This window comes from Callorhinus ursinus, unplaced genomic scaffold, assembly GCF_003265705.2.
Source record: "Callorhinus ursinus isolate GAN/ISIS: 27379988/994484 unplaced genomic scaffold, GSC_fseal_2.0 scaffold28, whole genome shotgun sequence".
NCBI lineage: Eukaryota > Metazoa > Chordata > Mammalia > Carnivora > Otariidae > Callorhinus > Callorhinus ursinus.
In genome coordinates this window covers 10,145,652-10,170,243 of record NW_027397090.1, presented here as the reverse complement: position 1 = coordinate 10,170,243, position 24,592 = coordinate 10,145,652, and the positions used below count along the sequence as shown (strand labels likewise).

At 43.1% G+C, this 24,592-nt stretch overlaps 1 protein-coding gene across 5 annotated transcripts in view; it reads left to right on the top strand.

The window, feature by feature from the left end:
• The window catches only part of PIP5K1B (phosphatidylinositol-4-phosphate 5-kinase type 1 beta), a 297,076-nt gene that overhangs the window by 124,735 nt on the left and 147,749 nt on the right, over positions 1-24,592 (top strand). Inside the window, exon 1 of one of the 5 annotated variants that reach the window (XM_073878110.1) lies at positions 6,128-6,287. The exons of 3 other annotated variants lie outside the window; for them this stretch is intronic. In XM_073878110.1, coding sequence (XP_073734211.1) covers positions 6,195-6,287 — 93 coding nt within the window. In that variant the 5' untranslated portion in view covers positions 6,128-6,194. Of the gene's footprint in view, positions 1-6,127; positions 6,288-24,592 lie in introns of those variants that run through there. One more of the 5 variants, XM_073878109.1, reaches the window with a different exon arrangement.

Genomic DNA, 24,592 nt, shown 5'->3' with positions numbered 1-24,592 from the left:
ATGGGTCAGTTAGCTTCCTGGTTGCTGGGCTCATGAGGAGATGGGTCCACATAGCCGTGGCTTCAGAATAAGAGAAGGATGTGCTCCTGATGGTGGGCTGCCATCATGTTGTTTTAAATTGAGCAGCAAGCAGATGGGCTACGTCATTTTCAAGGAAGGGACATTTTTCAATAATCCCATCAGGTTTAGAAGCATGTAGAGTCATCTGCCATTATCATCCACCCGCCCGCGCAGACCTTCCCTTGAAACCCTGCAGCTTCCGTATAGGATGACCTGTACTTTTATGTTCTTCCTCCCCAAGTCCGAAAGCAAGTGATTACAGATCTGCCTTTATGACTTGCAAGCTATACATTTCAGGTAATTAAGCAGAAACAATAGGCGGCTTCATAAAGGAGGAGAAGCCAAACCATCCTATCAAGGTGTTCCCTTCTTCATTTCTAAGTGACCTATTTTGACCTTCACATTGGAGGGAGTGTCAACGTGTTAAGCCACCCAGGTTTGCTACACATCTGCATTCTGATTAACTATGGAATTTCCATCTTTTTTTTTTTTGTCCCTGATTCCAACAAGCATTGCATTGGTGTCCCCAAAATACCCTAAACATGCTGCACAGCTTTCTTCGGGGCAAGAACAAAGACTCCGTTGTTAAGGTTGGTGTTCCTGGCAGGCGGGGAGGCTGGGGTTTTCAGTGTTTCTGCAGCCGGCTGGGCCATCTGAGGTGGAGCTCCTGCTCTCAAGGTACAACGTAGTTTTTGCTTTTAAATTAAAAGGCTTAGTATACCTAGGTGTTCTCCATGCCTCTTGCACGGCTTGGGGGTTCTGCTCTAGCCAGCAGATCTCTTGTCCCAAGGCTTATGGCTTGTCCATTTTTTTTTTAAGATTTTATTTGTAAGTAATCTCTACACACAACGTGGGGCACGAACTCAGAACCCTGAGATCAAGAGTCACATGCTCCCCTGACTGAGCCAGCCGGGCACCCCTTGCTTGTGCATTTTAACGCTACCACCCCATTTCCCTTTCCTGGACACTTAACAGAGATTTTTATAAATGTGTCTCTTAGAAGCTCTTGGAGAACACAGAAATGAGACCTTCTAGAATTCTTGATTGTGGATTCCAGAAAAGAAGACCAGCAACATGGGTTAGGTTCTAGTCTTCTGTCTACTTCACAAACAGTAGTAGAATGTTTGCCATGTGCTTATTTATAATTTTTGCTGTTTTAAGAAGTTAGAATCATTGGTCACTAGAAGAATCTTACATATCGAATTCCATTGAGTTTATTCTAGCCAGAAACCTAATTCAACGAAGAAAGGCATAGTTATATCCATCGGAAGCAATTTTAAAAAAGCTTTGTTAATAATAAGAGCAACAGGGTGGCACCTGGGTGGCTCAGTCATTAAATGTCTGCCTTCGGCTCAGGTCATGGTCCCAGGGTCCTGGGATCGAACTCCACATAGGGCTCCCTGCTCTTCGGGAAGCCTGCTTCTCCCTCTCCCACTCCCCCTGCTTGTGTTCCCTCTCTCGCTGTGTCTCTCTCTGTCAAATAAATAAGCAAAATCTAAATAATAATAATAATAATAATAAGAGCAACATTTATCAAGGGCTTTGCATATGCCAGGCATCTGTCTGAGCACTTAAGAATTATTAACTCACTTAATCTGCTAACAGCCCTGTTGCTATTTTATAGATGAAGAACTGAGGTACAGAGAGGTTCAGTTATCTGCTGCAGGGCACCCAAGTAAGTGGCAGAATAAGGCTGGGATGTGAACCCCAACCATCTCTCTCAGAGGGGTGTGTCAGACCCAAACCACTGCAGTGTTCTCTGAAGCCTGTGGTGCCTATGACATTAAAATGGAACATTCTCAATTATCCACTAGAACGGTGGGGGCCAGTGGTACAGATGAAACTAACCACCTTTGGAATGGGACCAAAATAGAATCGAATCATTTTCAAATGTGTTTTCTTTTTTTTTTTTTTTAAAGATTTTATTTATTTATTTGAGAGAGAGAGAATGAGAGATAGCATGAGAGGGAAGAGCGTCAGAGGGAGAAGCAGACTCCCCGCCGAGCAGGGAGCCCGACGTGTTTTCCCCGGTTCAGTGGTTCAAAAGCCACCTTGCCTTGTCCAAAGTGTGTTTCTCCTCTGACTGTAGAATCTGAACTGTAGCCTCAAAAGAACTCTTTCTAGAAAGTACATATTAATTTTGAAATGAAAACCAATCTGATCCCTGGGGCACTGTGCGGAACACTGGAAATAAAAAAACTAATGATTTCAAAAACCAGTCTTGAGCCCAGAACTAAAAACTGAGATCCGCTTGGAGAGGGTGATGTATTTTGAACTGTCATATTAGGAGAGGAACACGTTTCAAACCTAACTGTTCTTCAGACTGTCACAGGAAGAGTAATAACTCACTAATAATCTGCTCAGTAGCTCGAAAGATCTGATCAAGAAAGCAGTGGGTTGAAGGGTGAATCCTTGGAAAGTTATTTTCCTGTCTGGGAGTCAAGTTTCTCCAGATGGTACACCTGTGTTTTCTGGCAAGTTGGCTGTCTGTGGAGCCTGTGTCTTTGGCTTTTATTATACCAAACAAGGCAGATAAGACAGTCCAGCCCTCTGCACAGAAGCTGTCCTGGAGACATTCAGTGCATCATTAAGGACAGTCGCAGAAGAAGGTGGCTGTGGTCTCAGTACTGTGGAATTAAGATTCTTGTTCCTTCTTTATCTTTTTATGCCTAACCCCCAATACCTCGATACATCCAGACACGCAGCGACACAGATTGGGCTCAGTTATAAGGAAAATTTTTAACTGTTCACAAGGCCTACCTGTGCTTTTTTTTCTCAGTGACGAGAAGGTCACCCACTCTTTCTTTTATGGGAGTGGTTTTTACTCATCCAAGCTGTGTTGCTGTCGGCTGTCCATGCTGGATCGGGGAGCACTGGGCTGTTGAGCACCCAGCTGACATACAGCCTGTCCAGGTGACGTTCTGATTCTCCCGAGCTACTTTTTCATACTGTGACTTCATCATTTTTTAAGCATGGTGGTTAGTGCCTGGGATGGAAGACCTATACCTGATTGTCTGTCCATGCTTTCATTGATTTATTCAGCTGACAAATACTTAGCACCATGCCAGACCTGGGGGGTAGGACAGAAACCAACACAGACATAGTCCCTGCCCTAATAATGCTTTCATTGTTGTGGTAGAGACAAACCAGAAGACGTAAACATAATAAAATAATTACTAACATTTCAAGTGCTATGAGATAGACGCACACATATATGGAAAATTAATTTATGGCAGAGGAAGCAAGACTATAGAATGGGGAAGGGACAGCCTTTGCAGGCACTCGTGCTTGGAAAACTGTGGACAGTGGCATGTGAAAGAATGAAACTGGACCACTTTCTTACACCATACACAGAAATTAACTTAAAATGAATTACATGCTTGAATGTGAGACCTCAAACCATAAAACTCCTCGAATAAAATATAGACAGTAAGCTCCTTGACTTTGGTCTGGGTGGTGATTTTTTGAACCTGACTCCAAAGGCAAGGGCAACCTAAGCAAAAATAAACAAATGGAAGTACATCAAACTAAAAACTAGCTTCTGCACAGTGAAGGAAACCATCAACAAAATGAAAAGGCTCTCTACTGAATGGGAGAAGATATTTGCAGATGATATAGCCAATAAGGGGTTAATATCCAAAATAGGTAAAGAACTCATACAACTCAGTAACAGTCAAACCAAACAATATAATTTCAAAATAGGCAGAGGATCTGAATAGACGTTTTTCCAAAGAAGACGTAAGATGGCCAAGCACATGAATAAATGGTTAACGTTACTCATCATCAGGAGAATGCAAGTCAGATCCACACAGCACACCTGTTGGAATGGCTCTTATAAAAAAGACAAGAAACAACAAGTGTTGGTGAGGATGTGTAGAAAAGGGAACCCTCTGGCGCTGTTGGTTGGGAATGTAAGTTGGTGCAGCCACTGTGGAAAACAGGATGAAAGTTCTTAAGTTGAAAAATAGAACTACCATTGTGATCTAGCTCCTGGGTATTTATCTGAAGAAACCAAAAATACCTATTAAAAAAGATATATGTACTCCCATGTTCATCGCAGCGATATTTACAATAACCTAGACATGGAAACAACCTAAACGTCCATTGTTAGATAAATGGATAAAACAAATGTGATACACACACATATATACATACACACACACACACACACACACACACACACAATGGAATATTACTCATCCATAAAAAAAGAATGAAATCTTGCCATTTGTGACAACATGGATGGACCTTGAGGGTATTATGCTAAGTGAAATAAGTCAGACAAAGACAAATAGTGTATGATTTCACTTATACATGGAATCTAAAAACAAACATAAAACAGAACTCATAGATAGATTGGTGGTTGCCAAAGAGGAGAGGAGTAGGGGGTGGTCAAAATGGGTGAAGGGGATCAAGAAGTACAAACTTGAAGTTATAAGTCACAGGGATGTAATGTACAGCATGGTGATTATGACTATATTAGATTATTGCATATACCATATATATATTTACTATATTGACTACAATATTGTATTGCGTATTTGAAAGTTGCTAAGAGTAGATCGTGACAGTCCTCATGAGAAAAAAAAATTTGTAACTGTATGGTGACTGATGGTAGACGTATTGTGGTCACTTTGCAATACATATAAATATCAAATCATTATGTCGTACATCTGAAACTAATATAATGTTATATGTCAGTTATACTTCAACTTAAAAATGCTATGAAGAAAATAAGCAAGAGCAGGGGTGCTCCCTTTTAGATAAAGTATTTCGGGGAGCCTCTTTAAGGAGGTGACATGGGGGCTGGGATCACAATTGTGAGAAGGAGCCAGCCAGCAGAAGAGTAGACGTAAGGATGTTCTTGGCAGTGAAAACAGTATTTGCCAAGTCCTGAAAGCAGGAAGGAGTTTCGTGAGTTCAAGGAATTGAAGGAGAGGCCAGTGTGATGGAGGGTCCTGGGCAAGGAAGCAGAGGGAAAATGGAGTAAGAGCAGTAGCTCTCAACTGAGCCCCATATTATGTCCCAGGGAACATAAGACAGGGCTGTCACAGCTTGGGGGGCGCAGGGGGCGGCGGCAAGTGCTACCGGCCTGTAGTGGATTAGAGCCCAGGAATGCTGCTACACATTCTGCAATGCGCAGTCTAGGCCCCTGCAACAAAGAACTGTCTGGCCCCAAGTGTCTAGTGGTAAGATGAGAAATCCTGAGTTAGAGAAGTCAGTGGTGGCCTAAGCTAAGAGGTATACAAGGCCAGACCAGCTATGTTTGCAGACGGGAGTGAGGGCCTGACCAGAATGTTTGATGATCCCCAGAATCTTACTCAAGCACCTGGGTGGATGTTGTGGCCATTTATCAAGATGGCAGAGAGGAGTGGTATGAGAAAAGGTTTGGGAAGGAAAATCATGTCTTCCAGTTTGGACAGGTCGGTTTGGATATATTTTGAGAAGGGGAGAATCTAGTGGATAGTGAGAAAGGTGGATTTGGAACTCAGGGGAGAGGTCCAGGATTCCACTCCTGTTTGTTGAGCCGTGAGGAATTGGTGAGATCTCACCCCAGGAATTGGGGAGGTAGGTGGAGGAGAAGCCCCAGGACTGGAAAACATTCACATTTTGATACCACCTCCTAAGACCCTCCTTCATGGATTTGTATTCCTAAAATAAACAAAGCTGGGCAGTTCATCCCCTTACAGTCTTCTACGAGCCTTCTCTTAGTACAGAGAAAATCCATACTCCACAGCACAACGTATGAGCCCGTAAAGGGTACGTCCCCCATGGGCTTGTCTTGTCCCATCTCCTGCTATGCAACTCACACCTAACTCCAGTCCCATGGAATATGTCCATCCCTGTTCCTTTCTGTCCACACTGATCACTCTAGAAGGTCTTCATTCCAGAAACTGCTCTGTCATTGCTCTTCCCCATGCTCCTAGGCACTGACTGTTCGTGACATCTTCCCAGGCCTCCCTCATCACCCTGACCTTGACCTCTGTTATATCATGGATGACTTTGTTTTGTAATAATTGTTTGCAGTTATATCCTGCCAACTGCACCTCAAGTAGCTAGAGAGCAGGGGCCTTGCCCGATCATCTTGACATCCATAGGGTCCCATACCGTGCCTGGCACAAAACGTTCAAGAGATGTATCACTTTTTTCTTCTTAATTCTAAAATTGTCATAGACTTTGCAGAGAGATATGTTCTTGAGCCTACAGTTCCGGATCTGCAATTAGAGGTGAGATATGTTGGAGGGAAGAGCGGACCGGGCCGGGGGGAGCAGAAGGGGGTGGACTTTGTGCTTTGGATATTCGGATCGGAGAAAGACCACTTTGAAAGAGCTCAGTTCAGTTCTTTTGGCTTTTTCTGTTTCAGAGATTGTAGCGATTATCTGTTTCTTGGGTCCCTGCATGGCTCTTTAAAAGTTGGCTATTGATTTTTTGGCATCCTCAAGTCCCCTTGTCGATAGTCTGCAGACTACTTACGGTCAGCCACTCGGGGAAGAGCTTCAGCAGGGAATTTTAAAAGGCAGTCTCTTCCCAACTTCCATCACTTAAAGGTTCTATTCTTTCTAGATGTTGCCCCAATTAAAGGCTGCCCCTAGGTGAGTGCCAGTTACTGTCAGGGAGCAGCAGGATTTGGGAGTGGTTGGCAGCCCATTTCTCTAGCCCAGTAGCATACTGAACATCTTTTTCTTTGTATCATGAAAGACATGGGTCCAGTGATTTTTCAAGTTTGCTATTTCAGTGGGAATGAGAGGGGGTAATAGCCTAGCAGTTTACAGAGCAGCTACAACACTCGCGAAATAGACCAACGGCAGGCAGTGGTGGTGAGAGCCTGGCCCTCATGCTCTTCCTTCATCCCTCATGAGCGCTGGGCTGAGAAAGGGAGCCTGGCTGGGGTGCCAGGCTGGCTCCACCATTTATGAGCTCAGCCTAATGCAGGACAGGTCATGTCTGAGCATGGCAGTCCCACAGTATGGTTTGACTAGTAAATCTGATGATGGATGAGAAAGTGCTCAGAAGATGGTAGTTGGCTGTGCAGATACTAAGTTGGTACCATTGTTGCTAGATCCCCAGTCACCCCCAATGGAACTTAAGCCGCACGAGAGCAAGGACTTGGCCAATCAGGTGAAACTCAATCCTTAGTGAAGGAACAGATTTTATTTCACCTTCTCCATAGTGCGACATTGCTCACATTTGGAGTTCCAAATGGCCTGGGGCCCTGTTCTCTGTGGCCGACAGTCCCCGCTGTTGAGTATTAAGGTGATAGTTCTTTTGAAAGAACAGTGGGATTCTGTGGCTAAAGGAAATCTAACTTTTGTTCATTAAAGCCACCTTTAAAAAAAAAAAAAAAAAAAAGATGTCCTATGTCCAGAAAGGAAGAATGTTTTCTTTGCTTTCCATCTTAATAAATAAAAATTAAAAGGCATGTACTGTAGCTTTACCGTCTCTCAGTGTCTGATTTAGTTTTAGGAAACTGATTTAGGCTTCAAGAGTCCTTTCTCCCCATCTTTCTTGTCCTTGACGTGTTCTAGCTGCTCTTCCCAGACGAGTGGAATTCTCCTGGGGGAAATGAAACGTTCTCTCCAAGGAAGTAGAGTGCAGTAGAATGGGGCAACCCTGTGTCACCGAAGACAGCAGGACGGGGAAGTTGGGGGTGGGCAGGGCATGGCCAACTTGGTGTTGCATGTGTTTTAAAGAAAATCATGGGAAAAACAAAGTAGCAAGAACAGTACAGTCATCCCCCAAGGTTGTTTTTTTTTTTTTTTTAAACTTAATTACGATAAACTCGGAGACAAATCTGTTCCACATTCCGTCCCCTAATTTTCAATGGAACGCTTCATTTGGATATAACTATAATATTATAAATTAGGGGTGTCTTAACAGTTGTAAGTACAAAAGACATTTTGAAGCAGTAAAGTTCCATTTGTGAACAAAATCAAACGATGGAGTCCTCTGAGATTCTGCTTTGGTGAACAAAATCCTGTTTTCCAAGGAAATATTCCATGTAATACAAACATTAAGTTTCTGTTTCCTTTTGGAATTTGGGCTATGCCAAGTTGACCTGCTTTGATGCTGACCTCCACACTTTTTATTCATACATTTATTTTTAAGCAAGTTTTGTTAACATATTGGATACTTCCATTGACACACTTATTGCTGATTTTTTAATTTGGATTTTTTTGGATTATAGAAGTCCTGAATTGTTTGAGGTAAGTTTACCAATGGGTGGGAAGAAGCTACCTAGTATGATACAGCTCTTGATTGATGTAGCCAGGGAAAAGGGTGTCTTGCCAGGAGCCAGAAGTAGATGGAGCATATCAGTGGGGCAGCCCTTGGCCCTCACAATCTCTTGGTGTACAAGGCAGAGTCTGGCTGAATCTGGGGTCCCAGGCCACAGCCCTTTACCCGTAGGGTTCCATCCTCATGAACAAAGGGTTTAAAGTGGCAGTCTTCTCTTGAATAGAAAACTGTTATAACCATTCATGCATCTTCCTGCTCATTAACCCAAACTCACCCACCCCAAGGTCACCTGGACTGGAGATCTTTGGGCACCCAGTGGCCTGGGACAGCATCTTTGGCCCCAGAATATTTGTGGGTACCTACGCATGCTAGACAACACAGCTATAGCCTTGAATACAAGGGATTGTTGGCCCATGACCTCACAGAATCATGTTATACACGCTCTGGACGTTTTAGCACTATTACTGAATTACCTTTCAAAAAGTTATCTCAATTTCCACTGCCTCCAGCTGATGTAGGAAAGTGCCTGTTTTCCCAGGTTCTGACACTGAGCACTATTCATTTTAAAAATCTCTGCTAGCTAGCTAGATGAAAATGACTTAATTTGCAGTCATTTTTATCACTAGTAAGTCTATTTTTTTCAAATAATTTTTATTCATTGTGTGTCTTTCTTTGGGAGTTAACTTTTATTTATAAGAGCTGCTTACATATTAAGGGGTTGCATTTTTATTGCAAATGTTTTTCTGGTTTTAAATTAGTCTTTTAATTTTGCTTACTTTTTTTTTTTGACTCGAGCTTTTATGAAGTCAGATTTGTTAATATTTCCCTAAAGGCTTTTGTCTTCACCCTCCTTTTTAAATTTTATACTAGGAATGCTTTGTTTTAGTTATAACATTCATAGGGACGCCTGGGTGGCTCAGTCAGTTAAGTGTCTGCCTTTGGCTCAGGTCATGATTGTGGGGTCTTAGGATGGAGCCTGCATTGGGCTCCTTGCTCAGCAGAGGGCCTGCTTCTCCATCTCCCTCTGCCTGCCACTCCCCCTGCTTGTCTCTCTCTCTATCTCTCTCACTCTCTCTCACTATTTCTCTCTCTCTCTGTCAAATAAATCAATGAAATCTTTTTTAAAAATTTTAATATTCATTAGGTAAGACTCCCCAAAGAATTCTTAATTTTCAGAAATTTCCCAGTGATATGTTTACATTGATTCCTCTAGTTAAGCTTTGGAATTATAAGATCATTGCTTCTAAAAAGATTGCTATTGTGACATTGGTTGAAATTGGTTTAAATTTATTAGTGAATTTAGAGAGAAGTAGCATCATTAAGTCTTCCCTTCCAAAAGTTAGTTGTCTATATATTTATTGTCTTTTATGCTCTTCAGTAAATTATTTTCTTCCAAGACTTTGTAACTATTTTGTGTTAAATATATTCTTAAATAGCTTCTGTGGGATTTTCTTTTTGTTCTTATTGTTATGAGGTTTTGTTGGCTTTTTTTTTTTTTTGCTATTACAAATAGGATCCTTTTTTTTTTTTTCCATTACATTTCCTAGTTGGAAATGTGTAAGCTCTTGATTTGTGTGAGTTTGCTTTGTAAACTGCCAACCTAATTTTTTAAACTATTCTCCTAGGCCCATTGTTGATTCTTGGGTATGAGAGGTAACAATCATATCGTCTCTAAATTACAATTTTTCTCCTTCTAACCAATATTTTATATTTAGTTCTCTTGCCTTATTTTGTTAGCATGATCTTCCATAATAGTATCAAAGAATCTTAGTGATAAAAGGACAATCTTGTCTTGTTCATGATTTTAGAAGACAAATGGCTATTGTACTGTCTCCAGCCTGCATTCTGTGGCACACATGGTTATTAATCACTATTTAAATAAAAATCCCTTGGCCACATACATTTGGGAGGTGTCATTCTAATGTTTCCAATAGTAGAATGTCGTCATTTAGCTCAAGAACTGTTTTCCATATCGAGAAACTTTCTTTCTGACTCTGATTTTAGTAAGAGTTTTTAAAAATCTTAGTTGGGTATTGGCTTCTGTATATAATTGATTTAAGCAGAGCATGGAAAGGCAGTCATTGGAAACATAGCTTTTGAAAAAGGTACTTGAAACTAGTAAAACTTTCTCTTAAAATATGATTTAATTTGGATTTGGTGTCAGCAGATGGATGGAGTAATTGTAGTATTTGCTTATAATTTGGGGGCACTTTTTAGAATTTCTTCCTGTAGGCCTACTGGCCTTTCCCCCATACCAGAGTAATCTGTGTGGAAATTATCCCAAGAGTTAATGCTTTTCACAAGCTATTCTGGGGTAGGTAAGTATGACCTTTGCCTTTAAACACAAACAAACAAACAGTATGGCCCAAGCCGCTCTGGACGGTCCTGGTAGAACATCTTATTTATAAATAGATTCATTCCTTTGGGGTTAGTGGGGCAAAGAGTGAGAGAGTTGGGCTTCTTTGTGTAGACCGGACTTAAGAGCATTTAGGTGTTTTAAAATTTCTATGTATATTAATTTCCTCTTGCAGCTGTAACAAATTACCACAATCTTAACGGCTTAAAACAACATAAATTTATTGTCTTACGTTCCGTAAGATAGATATCCAACACACATCTTCACCAAGCAAAAATCAAGGTGTCAAAAGGGCTTCATTCCTTTCTGGAAGCTCTAGGGGGGGAGGATCCATTTCCTTGCCTTTTCCAGCTTCCGGGAGCCACTTACGTTCCTTGGCTCATGGCCCGTTTCTCACCCTCGGAGCCAGCAAGGAGCAGTCAGTCCTTTTCATCTTGTATCTCATTCACCCTCCCTTTTGCCTCTTCCGTTTTCACTTTTAAGGACCCATGTTGTTACATTGGGCCCATCTGGGTAATCCAGGACCATCTCCTCGTCTCAAGTTCAGCTGATTAGCAACCTTAATTGCATCTGTAACCTTGGACTATTTTACCTTCTAAGGCAATATACTCTTTTAGGTTTCATAGGTTCTAGGGATTAGGACATGAACATACTTGGAGGCCGTTGTTCTGTCCACCACAGTATAATTTAACACTGTCCTCCTCTGTGCACTTAGAGCACTTTGTCTATCCCCATAGCACATCCTGTGTCAGTCTGTCTGAGACTCTCAACAGCCACGAATTGAGCTTCTGAGGTGTGGAGACAGTCTTATGTCTGGACTTCCTTCTCTTCTTCCTCCTCCCTTTCCCCTCCCTGTTCTTTTTCACCCCTCCTTTGAATCAGTAAGTGTAATAAACACACCTCCAGGACCTGAATCTCTGTGTAATAAACTTACATAGATAAGAGATTATTTTATAAGGTGGAAGCGGGAAACAAGGCTTCTAGTGCTGTTCCATGTGATGGAAAAGCAAGTGTGGCTCATGGTCCTACTCTAACGTGAAGCAGCCTTTGAACACAGTTTTTAAAACCCAATTCTGAGCTCACTGCCAGAGATAGTCTCCTTCATTGCCTATATTATTACGCGTCTCCCACAGTCATTTGCCATGTCGCTTCTTGGGTGTTTACAGAAGCAGGTCATGTTTATGAAGCATGTCCGGAAGAAGGAAATGATAGATGGAATATCTCTACATGGGGCATAGAGTCAAGTGATCTCTAGATTGGGATCAAGGGCTCAAAATAAGCTGGTGACTTCATATGTACCATGGGACTGGTATTTTCCAGAATACAGTTTGGATAAATGTGAATGGATCTTTTTAATATTTCTTTGAAAATGGAACATTAACTGTCCTCAGAGATTTAATCTTGGGTAGAAAATTGGAGTAAGGTCATCACCTCCGATGACAGGATTCGTCCTTTTTCTTGAAAGTCGAGCGGGTATCCTGTGCGTTTTTGCAGTTGCTGTTGAAATGGGAATCGTCACTGTCACTCAAGGTGGAAATAGCAGAAATGATTAATTTAGAAAAGAGAAGGATTGTGGGGTGGGTGGAAGTGACATTTGTCTGCCTTATATTCTTAGAAACTTAGACTGTGAGAGTTGGAAATGCCTCTGAGAAAACTGTTCATTAACATATAAGGAAATAGAAGCGCAAATACTTGAGTTGGTGGCCAAGAGTGTGCTGTGTGCAAGAAGCAGAGTTGGAGCTCTGGCTGCAAGGATCTGGGCTCTCAGGCCTTCTCTGTGCCCTGCACTTTTTGCAGTGCCTTTGACAGCTGTGCAGGGTGACCAGACCAAGCCACCTACCTGCCCCAGAGATGCCCTTTGTGTCAATTTCCACTTGGGCATTTCTCGGGCACAGATGGCTAAACCACGCCCTGAGTGGCTGCCCCTGAGAACCAGAGTGTCATGTGCTGTGGGCACAGTAGCCCCTGGGTTTGTGAGTCCACGTGCATGCCCACGTGGAAGGCAGAGAGGGTGGGCAGGTTTGTGTGTATACACACAACACTAGCTACCTTTCTAAGGACCAGGATCAGGACAAGGGCAGACAGAGTACACTTTCCTGTACTGCTTCTCCATCATTGGTTTCTTTGTTTTTTTCATTTTTTTTCATTTTATTTATTTTAGAGAGAGAGAGAGAGAGTGGGGGGGGACAAGCAGAGGGAGAGGGAGAAGACTCTGTGCGGAGCACAGAGCCTGATGCAGGGCTTGATCTCACGACCCTGAGATCATGACCTGAGCAGAAATCAAGAGTCGGTCGCTTAACCAACTGAGCCACCCAGACGCCCCTTGTTTTCTCATTTTTAAATCACTTCCATACTAGTGTTTTGCACTTGGCCTGATGAAACAAAATGTGAGTTAAAACAACTGTGAAGTTTTAAGACACAGCTCTGGATAAACCTAAAATACCGAGCATTCTATGGACACGAATAGCATGTACGCAGATAACAACATAAGCAGCGACATACATTCACCATAAATAAAAAGGGTGATTTACGTTGGTGTATATATGAGGGTTTTGTACTTAGATGAAGTTGTGGTTTCCACCCAGGGCTAATTTTTTTCCCCTGTCCCCTCAGAGAGCATTTAGGGAGCAAGTATACATGGACATACTTTTGATTACCTACTTGGAGAAAGAGATGCTACTGGCATCTAGTGGGTAGAGGCCAACGATTCTGCTGAATATCCTACAATGCCCAGGACAGCCTCCCATGTACACAGCAAAGAATTATCCAGTCTAGAATGTCAGTGGTGGGGCGCCTGGGTGGCTCAGTAGGTTAAGCATCTGCCTTCGGCTCAGGTCATGATCTCAGGGTCCTGGGATCGAGTCCCCACATTGGGCTCCCTGCTCAGCAGGGAGTCTGCTTCTCCCTCTCCCTCTCCCTCTGCCCCTCCTCCATGCTTGTGTTCTCTCTCTCTCTCTCTCTCTCTCTCTGTCAAATAAATAAAATCTTTAAAAAGAAACAAATGTCAGTGGTGCCAAGGTTGAGAAATCCTGGCCTAAGGGAATCAATGACTTATCTGATACTTGGCTTTAGGAGGCTATATGGGGAGTTGATTAATTTAGAAACAGTTTGGCTTGTGGAGTAAAACTCTCAGAAGAGTATGTGGCCTGGGGAAATTTCTGTAGTCCGCTTGGCTAAGGGGATCACTTTGCCCAACAGTTGTAGAAATGCCCTGTCTCTCGGGCTTCTGTTCTCAGTGATGGGAATTTAAAAACCAGCTACCCTCTGCCTTTGACATCTGGGGATTCTGTGGTTGAGGATTTAGAGGTATTGTTTTTCTTTGGGGTCATGATAGAGTTTGCATAACCAAACACAGAATTACAGAAGATGATTAAGAATGTCAAGACTAAAGGGACGCCTGGGTGGCTCAGTTGATTAAGCATCTGCCTTCGGCTCAGGTCCTGATCTCAGGGTTGTGGGATCAGGTCCTGAACTCAGGGTCGTGGGATCAAGTCCCGCATCGGGCTCCCTGCTCAACGGGGAGTCTGCTTCTCCCTCTCCCTCCGCTGCTCCCCCTGCTTGTGCTCGCTCTCTCTCTGTGTCAAATGAATAAATAAATAAAATCTTAAAAGAAAAGAAAAGAATGTCAAGACTAAGGAATGCCTTACCCTCATCCATTCTTGACCAAAACAGCCCTGTCAGGGAACCCAATGGTGAGTGAGGAAGTAGACCCCAGTGTGGTCAAATCATGGCAAAGACCCTTATGGCAGCAAATACTTGAAAATGAAGGGGGGCCAGGGAGGGAAGAAATGCCCAGGGGCTGCTAGAACCCTGCCTGTGTACTGTGTTCTACTCACCGACTGAGTGTAGTAAGAATGATTAGTATTTCCTTGTTCCTTTTTGAATCTTTGAAAGAAAATTTCCATATTGTTTGGAGTTTTTCCCTATTGCCAGGTGGTTAAATTCCAAACAAATTAAATCATGGGATAGAGACACAGGTATTTCCAATAATGCGTATGTTGTAGGGCTGATGGCAGATGGTTTCCCCCTCATGAAAATAACACCCCTTCACCACGGAAACCTGTAAGTATGAGCAGCTGTGGTGCATAGCACCACACCTGTGTGTGTGTCTGGCCACCCTGGTCGATGGTGGTCGATCGAAGAGCCTGGGACTGCTTTCACTCACTTCAATTCACAGTGAGACAGTGCCCCGTGGGAAAGGCTATTCATTTACCCAGGCAGACTGGAGAAATTTCCCCCAAGCCATACACTGTACCACGTATGTCTGTTTCACAAGCCAAGCTGTTTCTAGTCAACCCTCCAGTAACCTAAAGCCAAGCACTATCAGATACCGGTGCTGGGACTACTAGGTATTTACCCTCAAGATACAAATGTAGCGTTCTGAAGGGGCACCTGCACCCCATTGTTCATAGCAGCTATGTCCACAATAGCCAAACTGTGGAAAGAGCCGAGGTGTCCATTGACAGATGAATGGATAAAGAAGATTTGGTTCATATATACAATGGACTATTACTCAGCCATCAGAAAAGATGACTACCCACCATTTAAAGTGACGTGGATGGAACTGGAGGGGATTATGCTGAGCGAAATAAGTCAAACAGAGGAGGACAATTATATGGTTTCACTCATATGTGGAATATCAGAAATAGCACAGGATCATAGGGGAAGGGAGGAAAAACTTAAAGGGGAAGAAATCAGAGGGAGAAAAATCATGAGAGACTCATAACTATAGGAAACAAACAGGGTTGTTGAGGGGGGATGGGGTAACTGGGTGATGGGCATTAAGGAGGGCACGTGATGTAATGAGCACTGGGTGTCACATGCAACTGATGAATTACTGAATGCTACATCTGAAACTAATGATGTACTTATATGTTGGCTAATTGAATTTAAAAAAAAAAAAAGATACTGGTGCTAGGAGAGAGGCGAAGTAGTGGTGCCCAGAGACAGACCCTGTCAGAGTGGGCCTGGAAGAGCGGAGGCTAGAGGTGTGCGTTGGAAGACAGGTAGAGACAAGGTCGGAAATCACCCAGACCTTTTGTACAGAGACTCACGGAATCTGTAAGAGAACACACTACAGAAATTTCTAGACAGAGCACTGCTTGCTTGTGTGTACCCTGAAAGTTGGCTGCTGCAGGGCCTCAAGAGGGGTACCCATCACCTCAGTGGTGATGCATCCAGAGCCTCAGAGAATCTCAGTATTGAGACGGTCTGTACCCATCCAATGTCATCTGCTCGGTTGTTCAGCCAACACCAAGTTGAGCACTGAGCAAGGCAGATGGTTAGTTGGTAGACACATTTACATCATTGGAGAGTGTAGGGTCAGGGCAACAGGACCCACCCCGGTTTCCTCTAACTGTTATGAGGGAAGGGGGAAGGAAGCACTCCTCCATTGAGCAATGGCCCGTGGGTCAGGCAGTTCACTTGTGCTGTCCTGGCTGGTCAGTTACCAGCGAGGGCCATCACGAATCCACGTTGGGCTGGGCCACTGGAAGACTCGTGTGTTGGCGTCAAGTCCAGAGGTTGAGAGAAAGTGGCTAAGAATAGTCCCATCCTAACTGGAGGGTGTTATGCTGAGTGAAATAAGTCAATCAGAGAAAGACCTGTATCATGTGACCTCACTGATATGAGGAACTCTTAATCTCAGGAAACAAACTGAGGGTTGCTGGAGTGGTGGGGGGTGGAAGGGATGGGGTGGCTGGGTGATGGACGCTGGGGAGGGTATGTGCTATGGTGAGCGCTGTGAATTGTACAAGACTGATGAATCACGGATCTGTACTTCTGAAACAAAAAATGCAATATATGTTAAGAAAAAAAAGAAGAAGATAGGAGGGGAAGAATGAAGGGGAGTAAGTCGCAGGGGGAGATGAACCATGAGAGACGATGGACTCTGAAAAACAAACTGAGGGTTCTAGAGGGGTGGGGGGTGGGGGGATGGGTTAGCCTGGTGATGGGTATTAAAGAGGGCACGTTCTGCGTGGAGCACTGGGTGTTATGCACAAACAATGAATCATGGAACACTACATCAAAAACTAATGATGTAATGTATGGTGATTAACATAACAATAAAAAATTATTAAAAAAAAAAAAAAGAATAGTCCCATCCTCTGACAGTCCAGAAAAGGGTCAGAGGCTGGTAGTGAGCTCTGGAGGGAAGAATCCTAAACTAGGTGTTGATCAGTTGGTAGCTCTGACACCAGCTCTTTTGACCATAGGCAACATCAGAATCAACTTCCTGCTTTCTTGAAGTTCAAGAGAAAAGGACTAGGCAGCAATAAGCAGGCCCCCGGCTGCTACCCAGCTGGCTTGTCTGGAAATTGCACATGGGTGAAGCAAAGGTTGCTTCCTCTTGCTTCCCTTGTGAGAAATGACTGTTCTCCTTTCTCAGTATTAGTCTTACTGTAAGAGTTGTAATCCACATCGGGCAAAACGTAGTTACTTTTTCGTGTAGCTTTTGATGGAGCAGCTGTAACTGGGGAAAAAAACAACAGAGAGAGAACGTTGGAATGAAATAGATTGAACTTTACAAAGCAAGTGACTTCTGCTTGGTGATAGAAAGTTTGACTTAACAAAATTTTACAAGTGGAAGAAATCTTGGCAATCATCTAGTCAAATGCCTTCATGTGTAGGGGAGGGAACTGAGACCCAGCAATGTCATGGAGCTTTCTCAAAGTGGCTTTCTCACAGCCCCCTGACAGCAGAAGGGGCCCCAAACTTAGATTTTTCCGCCTCCTTCCTGATACCAAATGTCTGTCCATGTTTGCAAATTAATATGGCAGGCCTTAGGAAAGGAGGGCAAGAGTCATTGTCTTTGAATGTTTTTTCTTGTCTTTTCCTACATTGGTCAAACAGCTGGTTGGTGGTGGAGCTAAGAGCTCCAACTAAGTGTCTTTTCACTTGTGTCTGGGCCTTGATCCCCAGTATCCAGCACTAGCGGCAAGAGGAGAGAGGGAACTCCGGACAGTGAGGTGGTGGGATGGTGCCATGGAAGGAATCTGGGAGAAGCTTCTCTGGGAGCCAGAGCTGCGGTGAATGCAGAAGCAGGTGAGGCAGGCAGGGCCCCCCACTGGAGCTTCTCAGGGCTGCTGGGGGAGGTCCTGGCCCCCACCAGTCCATCATTTTACCTCGGTGACCTGCAACTCCCTGGCCAGGGACTCTTCTATCCCCATTTGCAGCTGGGTGTCCAGCTGGGTTTTGAGAGTGCTTCCATCCTGAAGACCTAAGGAGCTTTCCTGGCAGAAGGGCTGATGCAGAAAAAGCATAATGATCTGAAAGGCCACTATAAAGAGTTACAGAAGGCAAGGGGGCAGCCATCAGGTGTGGGAGGGGGCAGCTGCCGGCAGGTGGGAGAGTCCTGGGCCCCTCACGTGCCTGGGGTTTTTGTGGTGGTTTTTCAAATACACACAGCGTTCTAAAGCGGAGGAGCTTAGAAACTACATTCCATGGTTCTGACAGAGCATGGAGAGAGAAAATGACATCTTGAGGTACTCCTAGATCTTGAGACATAGAGGCTATGTAGGCAAAGAATGCTTAATCCAAACCTGAAAGTGAGCATTATATTTAAAACGATTCCCTTCCATAGATGGCTTTTATGATATTGACGTATGTACCCTCTATCCCTATACTCTGAAGAGTTTTGATCAAGAAAGGATGCTGTACTTTGTCAGATGCTTTTTCTGCATCTGTTGAGGAGGGGGAGATGAACCATGACAGACGATGAACTCTGAAAAACAAACTGAGGGTTCTAGAGGGGAGGGCGGTGGGGGGATGGGTTAGCCCGCTGATGCGTATTAAGGAGGGTACATATTGCATGGAGCACTGGGTGTTATAGGCAAACAATGACTCATGGAACACTACATCAAAAACTAATGATGCAATGTATGGTGATTAACATAACATAATAAAAAAAAGTGAGAAAAAAAAACACGATTCCCTAATTTCAGTGCCTTAACCTGATGATAGAGATTCCTGAAAAATACGTAAACAGCCTCTGATGTCTCAGTCTGTAGTGCACTTTTAATGTAGAGTCTTTCTGTGAAAAATAATCTAGGATTTACCTTTCAGATGTATAATCTTTCTGAATTTCAGCTTATTCTTCTGTAAAAGGGAGGTAATGGTGTTAAGATGAGAAATCAGTACTACGGATAATTTGACCTGGCACAAAATAAGCTCTTAAAACGATTAGCGCAGAATTTAAGGCAATATTATAGAACTATAGCTCACTGAAGAAATGATCATATTAGAAGCATTAAATACTAAAAACCAATCTTCTGGTATTAAGGAAACACCTAAATTCCACATTTTAAAACCCCTTCAGATAAATACTGGCATTGACATTGCAGATCTTTTTGTTTCAAACTCTCTTGACGTTGTTTTTCTACGACTTTCCAGAAATAGGGGCAGAACTACCGAGCAGGTTGTAATCATACGGTTAACAATTACTGTGACGATCATTTCAAATAATTCAGTTGTCAAGGGAGGGATGTCTTCACTCTTCACTCTGAGAGGACAGATTGATCATAGGAATTTAAAGAAAGGCCATTTTTTTAGAAAATCCTTTTACCAACATCCCTCACGTTGGGCCTTGCACCTGATGGTTCTAGCCTGTGAGAAGTGTTTAGGGCCTGCATGGAGAAAAGCACTGGAGATTGGCAAACAGCGCATCACTAGTAAACGATGCTTTTCATTGTCAGTCTGTAAAAATCACTGCCGTTTTGGCTTGTAAAATTATTTCTGTTGTCTGTAGGATTCTGTCACATGTAGCAATCACATCCTTTCCCTTTCTTCCTCCCACATCTTAGATCCCTGAGCATTGCCTGTTACATAAATATTATTTATTCCTATACAAACATATATACATATATGTATCTATTTTTTCATAGGTTTATTTATTCCTATCACACATGTAGGGTATATGTTATGTACAGATTATGATGTCATCTGTTATAAGATGTACTTGAGATGTATATACTTATAAAATTCCCTCTGACCCACTTACAGAGTTTATCTTGAAAGTTAAACTAAGAAGAAGAAAAATCAAAGTGAGGGACATTTGAAGGGAGAAAGAGAACTGGTTGTCTTTCTTTAGAACTGTTTCTATATCATTTATTATTTTCCTCATTCTATCTGTGTTTTTTTTTTTTTTACAGATCAGGAAACTTAATTATTTAAAAAAGTTACATGACTCATACAAATCTAAGCACAAATGGAAAAAAAGAAATAAATGCAGGGATCCCTGCTCCTGAAGGAAGTTTTATTCCTGGCTTTCTTCTTTTTATTTGGGTAAATGGGTAGCAATCAAGCCCTCCTGTTCTATGAAGTCAAAGAATATATGTCCTGAATTAATTAACTGCAGAACAGTAACCAGGGGACCTGCCAAAACTATCAGAGAGCAAGGCACTGGGTTATTTCTCCTCCTGAGCTAAATACACTCTTCTTTTTATAACTGAAGAGGTCAGTTGGTGGAAGGAAGAGGAAAGGTTGGCGATGTCTTGGCGTAGGTGATAAAAGAACATTAAGATCTTATTTGCAGCTGGTGTTTGCAGAAGTATAGTAAGTTGTCCTACAGGTCTTTGCTTCCTTGAAGGACTTTTAAGTATCCCCTCCTAATCCTTAAAACAGCAACAGCTCTGTGTGTGTCTGTCTGTCCGTCCATCCGTCCATCCATCTGTCTTCATATGCATCAAGAGCTTTGGGGGGACAGGAGACCAGGAGCAGGGCTAGGGTTAGTAGACTCTCTAATAGGTGGGGATAATGTAAGTCCAGCAAGGATGGTGAAGAGAGCAAGATTGCTGAAGGGGTTCCTTTGGTGGGGAGGGCTCAGTTGCCCGTCCTGCACCTGTCATAGGCAAAGCCAGTAGACAAGCCTAGATTCTCATTCCTTTTGTAAAAATTCCAAAATGGCGACATTGTACGGAAACCTTTCTCCTTCGGCTCCACGTACGATGCCTTTCAACTTAGTGCCAAGCTAGGTGTTTCTGTGCACCTGACCTGGCAGAGTTCTCTGAAAATATCTGCTGGGGACTTTCTGGGGTGAGCCTTGGCCCTGACCCACCTGGTCCACACCTCTGGGCAAACCATGGATTTGCTGGTCAGTGGAGAATACAAATAAAAAGAATAGAAGCTGGCTTGGTTTGGGCCAGGAAAGAGTCCCACACAACCAAGTGAATTCTGTGGTAGTTAGACCAGCCATAGAATTTAAGCTGCGCCTGTGCTAAATCAACTGGCAAAGCTGACGTTGGTGTATTTCTGCGTCCAGTTATGACATTGGATGTGATGGTTGTGAACATGGACTTGCATAGAAGGGCCAGCTTTGTCATTTCCTCACTGTGCAGCCTTGAATAAGTTTCTCAATTTTTTTTTTTTTAGGATTTTATTTACTTTAGAGCAAGAGCACACAAGTGCAAGTGGGGGGAGGAAGGAGGGGCAGAGGGAGAGAGAGAATCTGACATGTACTCCTCACTGAGTGTGGAGCCCGATGTGTGGCTCAATATCCCAACGCTGAGATCATGACCCGAGCCAAAAATCAAGAGTCGGCCCCTTAACTGACTTTGCCACCCAGACACCCCTTGCTTCTCTGTCCTTTTGAGCCTGTTTCATCATAGGTTAACTCAGGAGTAACAGTTTTACCTCTGTGTAGTGTTGTGAAGATAATGCACATCAAGGAGAAGACACCTCTCATGCACTTAGTACAACACCTAGATCGCAGTAAGCTCTCCGGAGATGCCAGTAGCCAGCAGAACAGTGAAATGATCCCAGTATGCTCCGTTCATTCCCTTGCCCCCAGAAAGAAATGAAGCAGGGGTACAGCAGGAAAGGGGCGGCCATCATGTACAACACTTCCAGCTACAGGTACCTGATTGCTTCCCACTACAGAGAAGGCCACCCTCAAGGGCCTCTCTAACCATATAGTGTACGACTCGAAAGGGACAGGTAGAAGAACATCCGTACCATTGCTTGGTGTTTGTGCCCAGGTGTGTTTCCCTACCTCTCCTCACCCCCAGGCTGCTGTTACATGTTCCCCCAAAGAGCCCCTCATCCCAATGAGCCAATTATGGAGCACATTTCTATTTGAAAAAAAAAAAAATTGTGCATCTGAGTATCAATTCTTCTAAGGTACTATTTCAAATCTTAAAAACTAGAGATACGCAAAAGTGTATTAGAGTAAAAAAAAAAAAAAATAACCATTTCTTAGATGATAAGAAGAGCTACCATGTCTGCACTGTGAAAGCTTACAATTTAAAAAAAACGAAAAACAAAAAAACAAACTTCTGAGAGCCGGTGTAGAATTTTACTGCTTCAAAGTTTCCAAGGGCATTACTTTGAAATGCAGTTGAGCTTTAATTGGTATAAAGTAATTGAGCATGGTTATTAGTATGTAACCATAAAGAAATGAAAATTATTAATTTAAAGGCAAATAATATAGCAAATACACAAAGGGGGGGTCTCCCTTGTAGGTGATCAGGAAAATGGGAACCAAACCAGCAAGATGAGCACACATTAACAGTATTAATTGCAGCCGTGTTGGTGAGGGTTTGATGACAAGCATATTCTTCTACTCTGTTGGTGACAATATTGATGAAATCTCTTGTAGAATGCATTTTGGCAGTACCTTCCGAAAGTATAAATGTACGTTATCTTTTTCCCTAGTGTTCTAAGAATCTATGCTGCAGAAGTACACAGAAAGAAATGGGCAGGAATATACAGGCAGGGGTATTCATTGCAGCATTATTTGCTATTAAAAAGAGAGAACATGGGATGCCTGGGTGGCTTAGTCAGTTAAGCAGCTGCCTTCAGCTCAAGGGTCCTGGGATCGAGCCCCACACCAGGCTCCCTGCTCCACAGGAAGCCTGCTTCTCTCTCTCCCACTCCCCCTGCTTGTGTTCCTCTCTTGCTGTCTCTCTCTCTCTCTGTCAAATAAATAAATAAAATCTTTAAAAAAAAGGAGAGAGAACAGGAACCCTAATGGCTATCAGTAGGAGAATAGATAAAACAGTTGTGTTACATACAAACCACGAAACTCTATGTAACCATCAAAAACAATGAGAATTTGTATAGATGGACATGGAAGGATATTGTGTGAAAAAAACAAACTCCACGTAGAGCATGAATAGTAAGATCCATTTTTATTCTTTAATGGATACACACACACACACATATATATGGATATGTATTTTTGATGGGTAGAAAAAAATTCTAGAAGGACACCTATCAAAAAAAATGAAAATTGTTAACCCTGAAGAAGACTGAGATGTTCATGTTTTACTGCCTTTTTTTTTTTTTTAAGAGAAATGCAGAAAAGAGATTTATTACCAAGCTATACATTAAGAGGCGGTGGGCAGGGTGTGGTGGGAGTTGCTGAGCGGTCACATTTTGGGGCATCTGCTATCTTCTCTCTTCTCTCTTCTCTCTTCTCTCTTCTCTCTTCTCTCTTCTCTCTTCTCTCTTCTCTCTTCTCTCTTCTCTCTTCTCTCTTCTCTCTTCTCTCTCTTCTCTCTTCTCTCTTCTCTCTTCTCTCTTCTCTCTTCTCTCTTCTCTCTTCTCTCTTCTCTCTTCTCTCTTCTCTCTTCTCTCTTCTCTCTCTCTCTCTCTCTCTTCCTGGGCCTGGATTCTGAGCTCCTCCTGCAGGCGCTCCCTGGCGTGGACCACCTTTGACCGCATGTAGAAGGAGCCACCTACAAAGTTACCATTCACCCTGTAGTTCTGTAATCTGCCACAGGACCCGGGCAGAGGCGCTGCCCATCACCTGCACACCCACATCCCGATGATCTGGGCAAGGTTTTTGGCCACAGGCACTTGGAACACAGGTCCAATGATGTATAAAAGCAAGAACTACAATGTTTGTAGCTTCCACTGAGTTGAAGTTTGGTTCTCGCGTGCGTTAACAGTGCAGGGGTGATTCACTTGCTCTGCGAAATCATTAGGGGTCCAGGTTTCTGTCTTGTTTTGCTGTCGTACTCAACGTGCAGCTTCTAGATAGGATCCAGGAGGGCTCCTTCATGTCCAGCATCCCCAGAGGTCACTCTCCTTCCTGTTAACAGTGTGACCTGGGAGCTGGACCCATCATTTCCTCACACAGCACATGGGCCTGAAATTCATCCCATGACTACGCTTAGCTGCAAGAGAAGCAGGTGAAATACCCAGTTAAAATTTCTGGTACTGTATAATAGGGTTCCTTAACATTGGGCACTATTGATGTTTGGGGCTGGATAATTCTTTGTCGAGGGGGCTTTGCTGTACATTGTAGGATGTTAGCAGCATCCCCGGCCTCTGTCCAAAAGATGTCAGTGGCACTCCCCAGTTATGAGCCAAAATTGTCTCCAGACACTGGCAGATGTCCCATGCAGGACAAAATCAACCTTCATTGAGAACAACTGCTCAGTTAGAAGGGCAGATAGGTACTGCGGACAATTAGCATCAGCAGCCATTATTATTAGTATGTAACCATAAAGAAATGAAAATTATCAATTAAGGCAAATAATATAGCAAAGCATCTGCCTTTGGCTCAGGTCATGATCCCGGGGTCTTGGGATCGAGTCCTGCATCGGGCTCCCTTCTAGGCGGGGAGCCTGCTTCTCCCTCTGCCTCTCTCTCTCTGATTCTCATGAATAAATAAGTAAAACATTAAAAAAATATATCACTGGGGCGCCTGGGTGGCTCAGTCGGTTAAGCAGCCAACTCTTGATTTCAGCTCAGATCATGATCTCAGGGTTGTGAGATCGAGGCCCATGTCAGACTCCGTGCTCAGCGGGGAGACTGCTTGAGATTCTCTTTTTCTTTCCCTCTGCCCCTCCCCCTGCTTTTGTGCTCTCTCTAAAATAAATAAATGAATTAAAAAATACTATTTATTTGATACAAATACAAGCTTAGATTCAAAAGACAAAAATAAAAAAGGGTTCATTTTTCACTGCCTAGAATCAACAAAAACCAAGTTTCACCTAG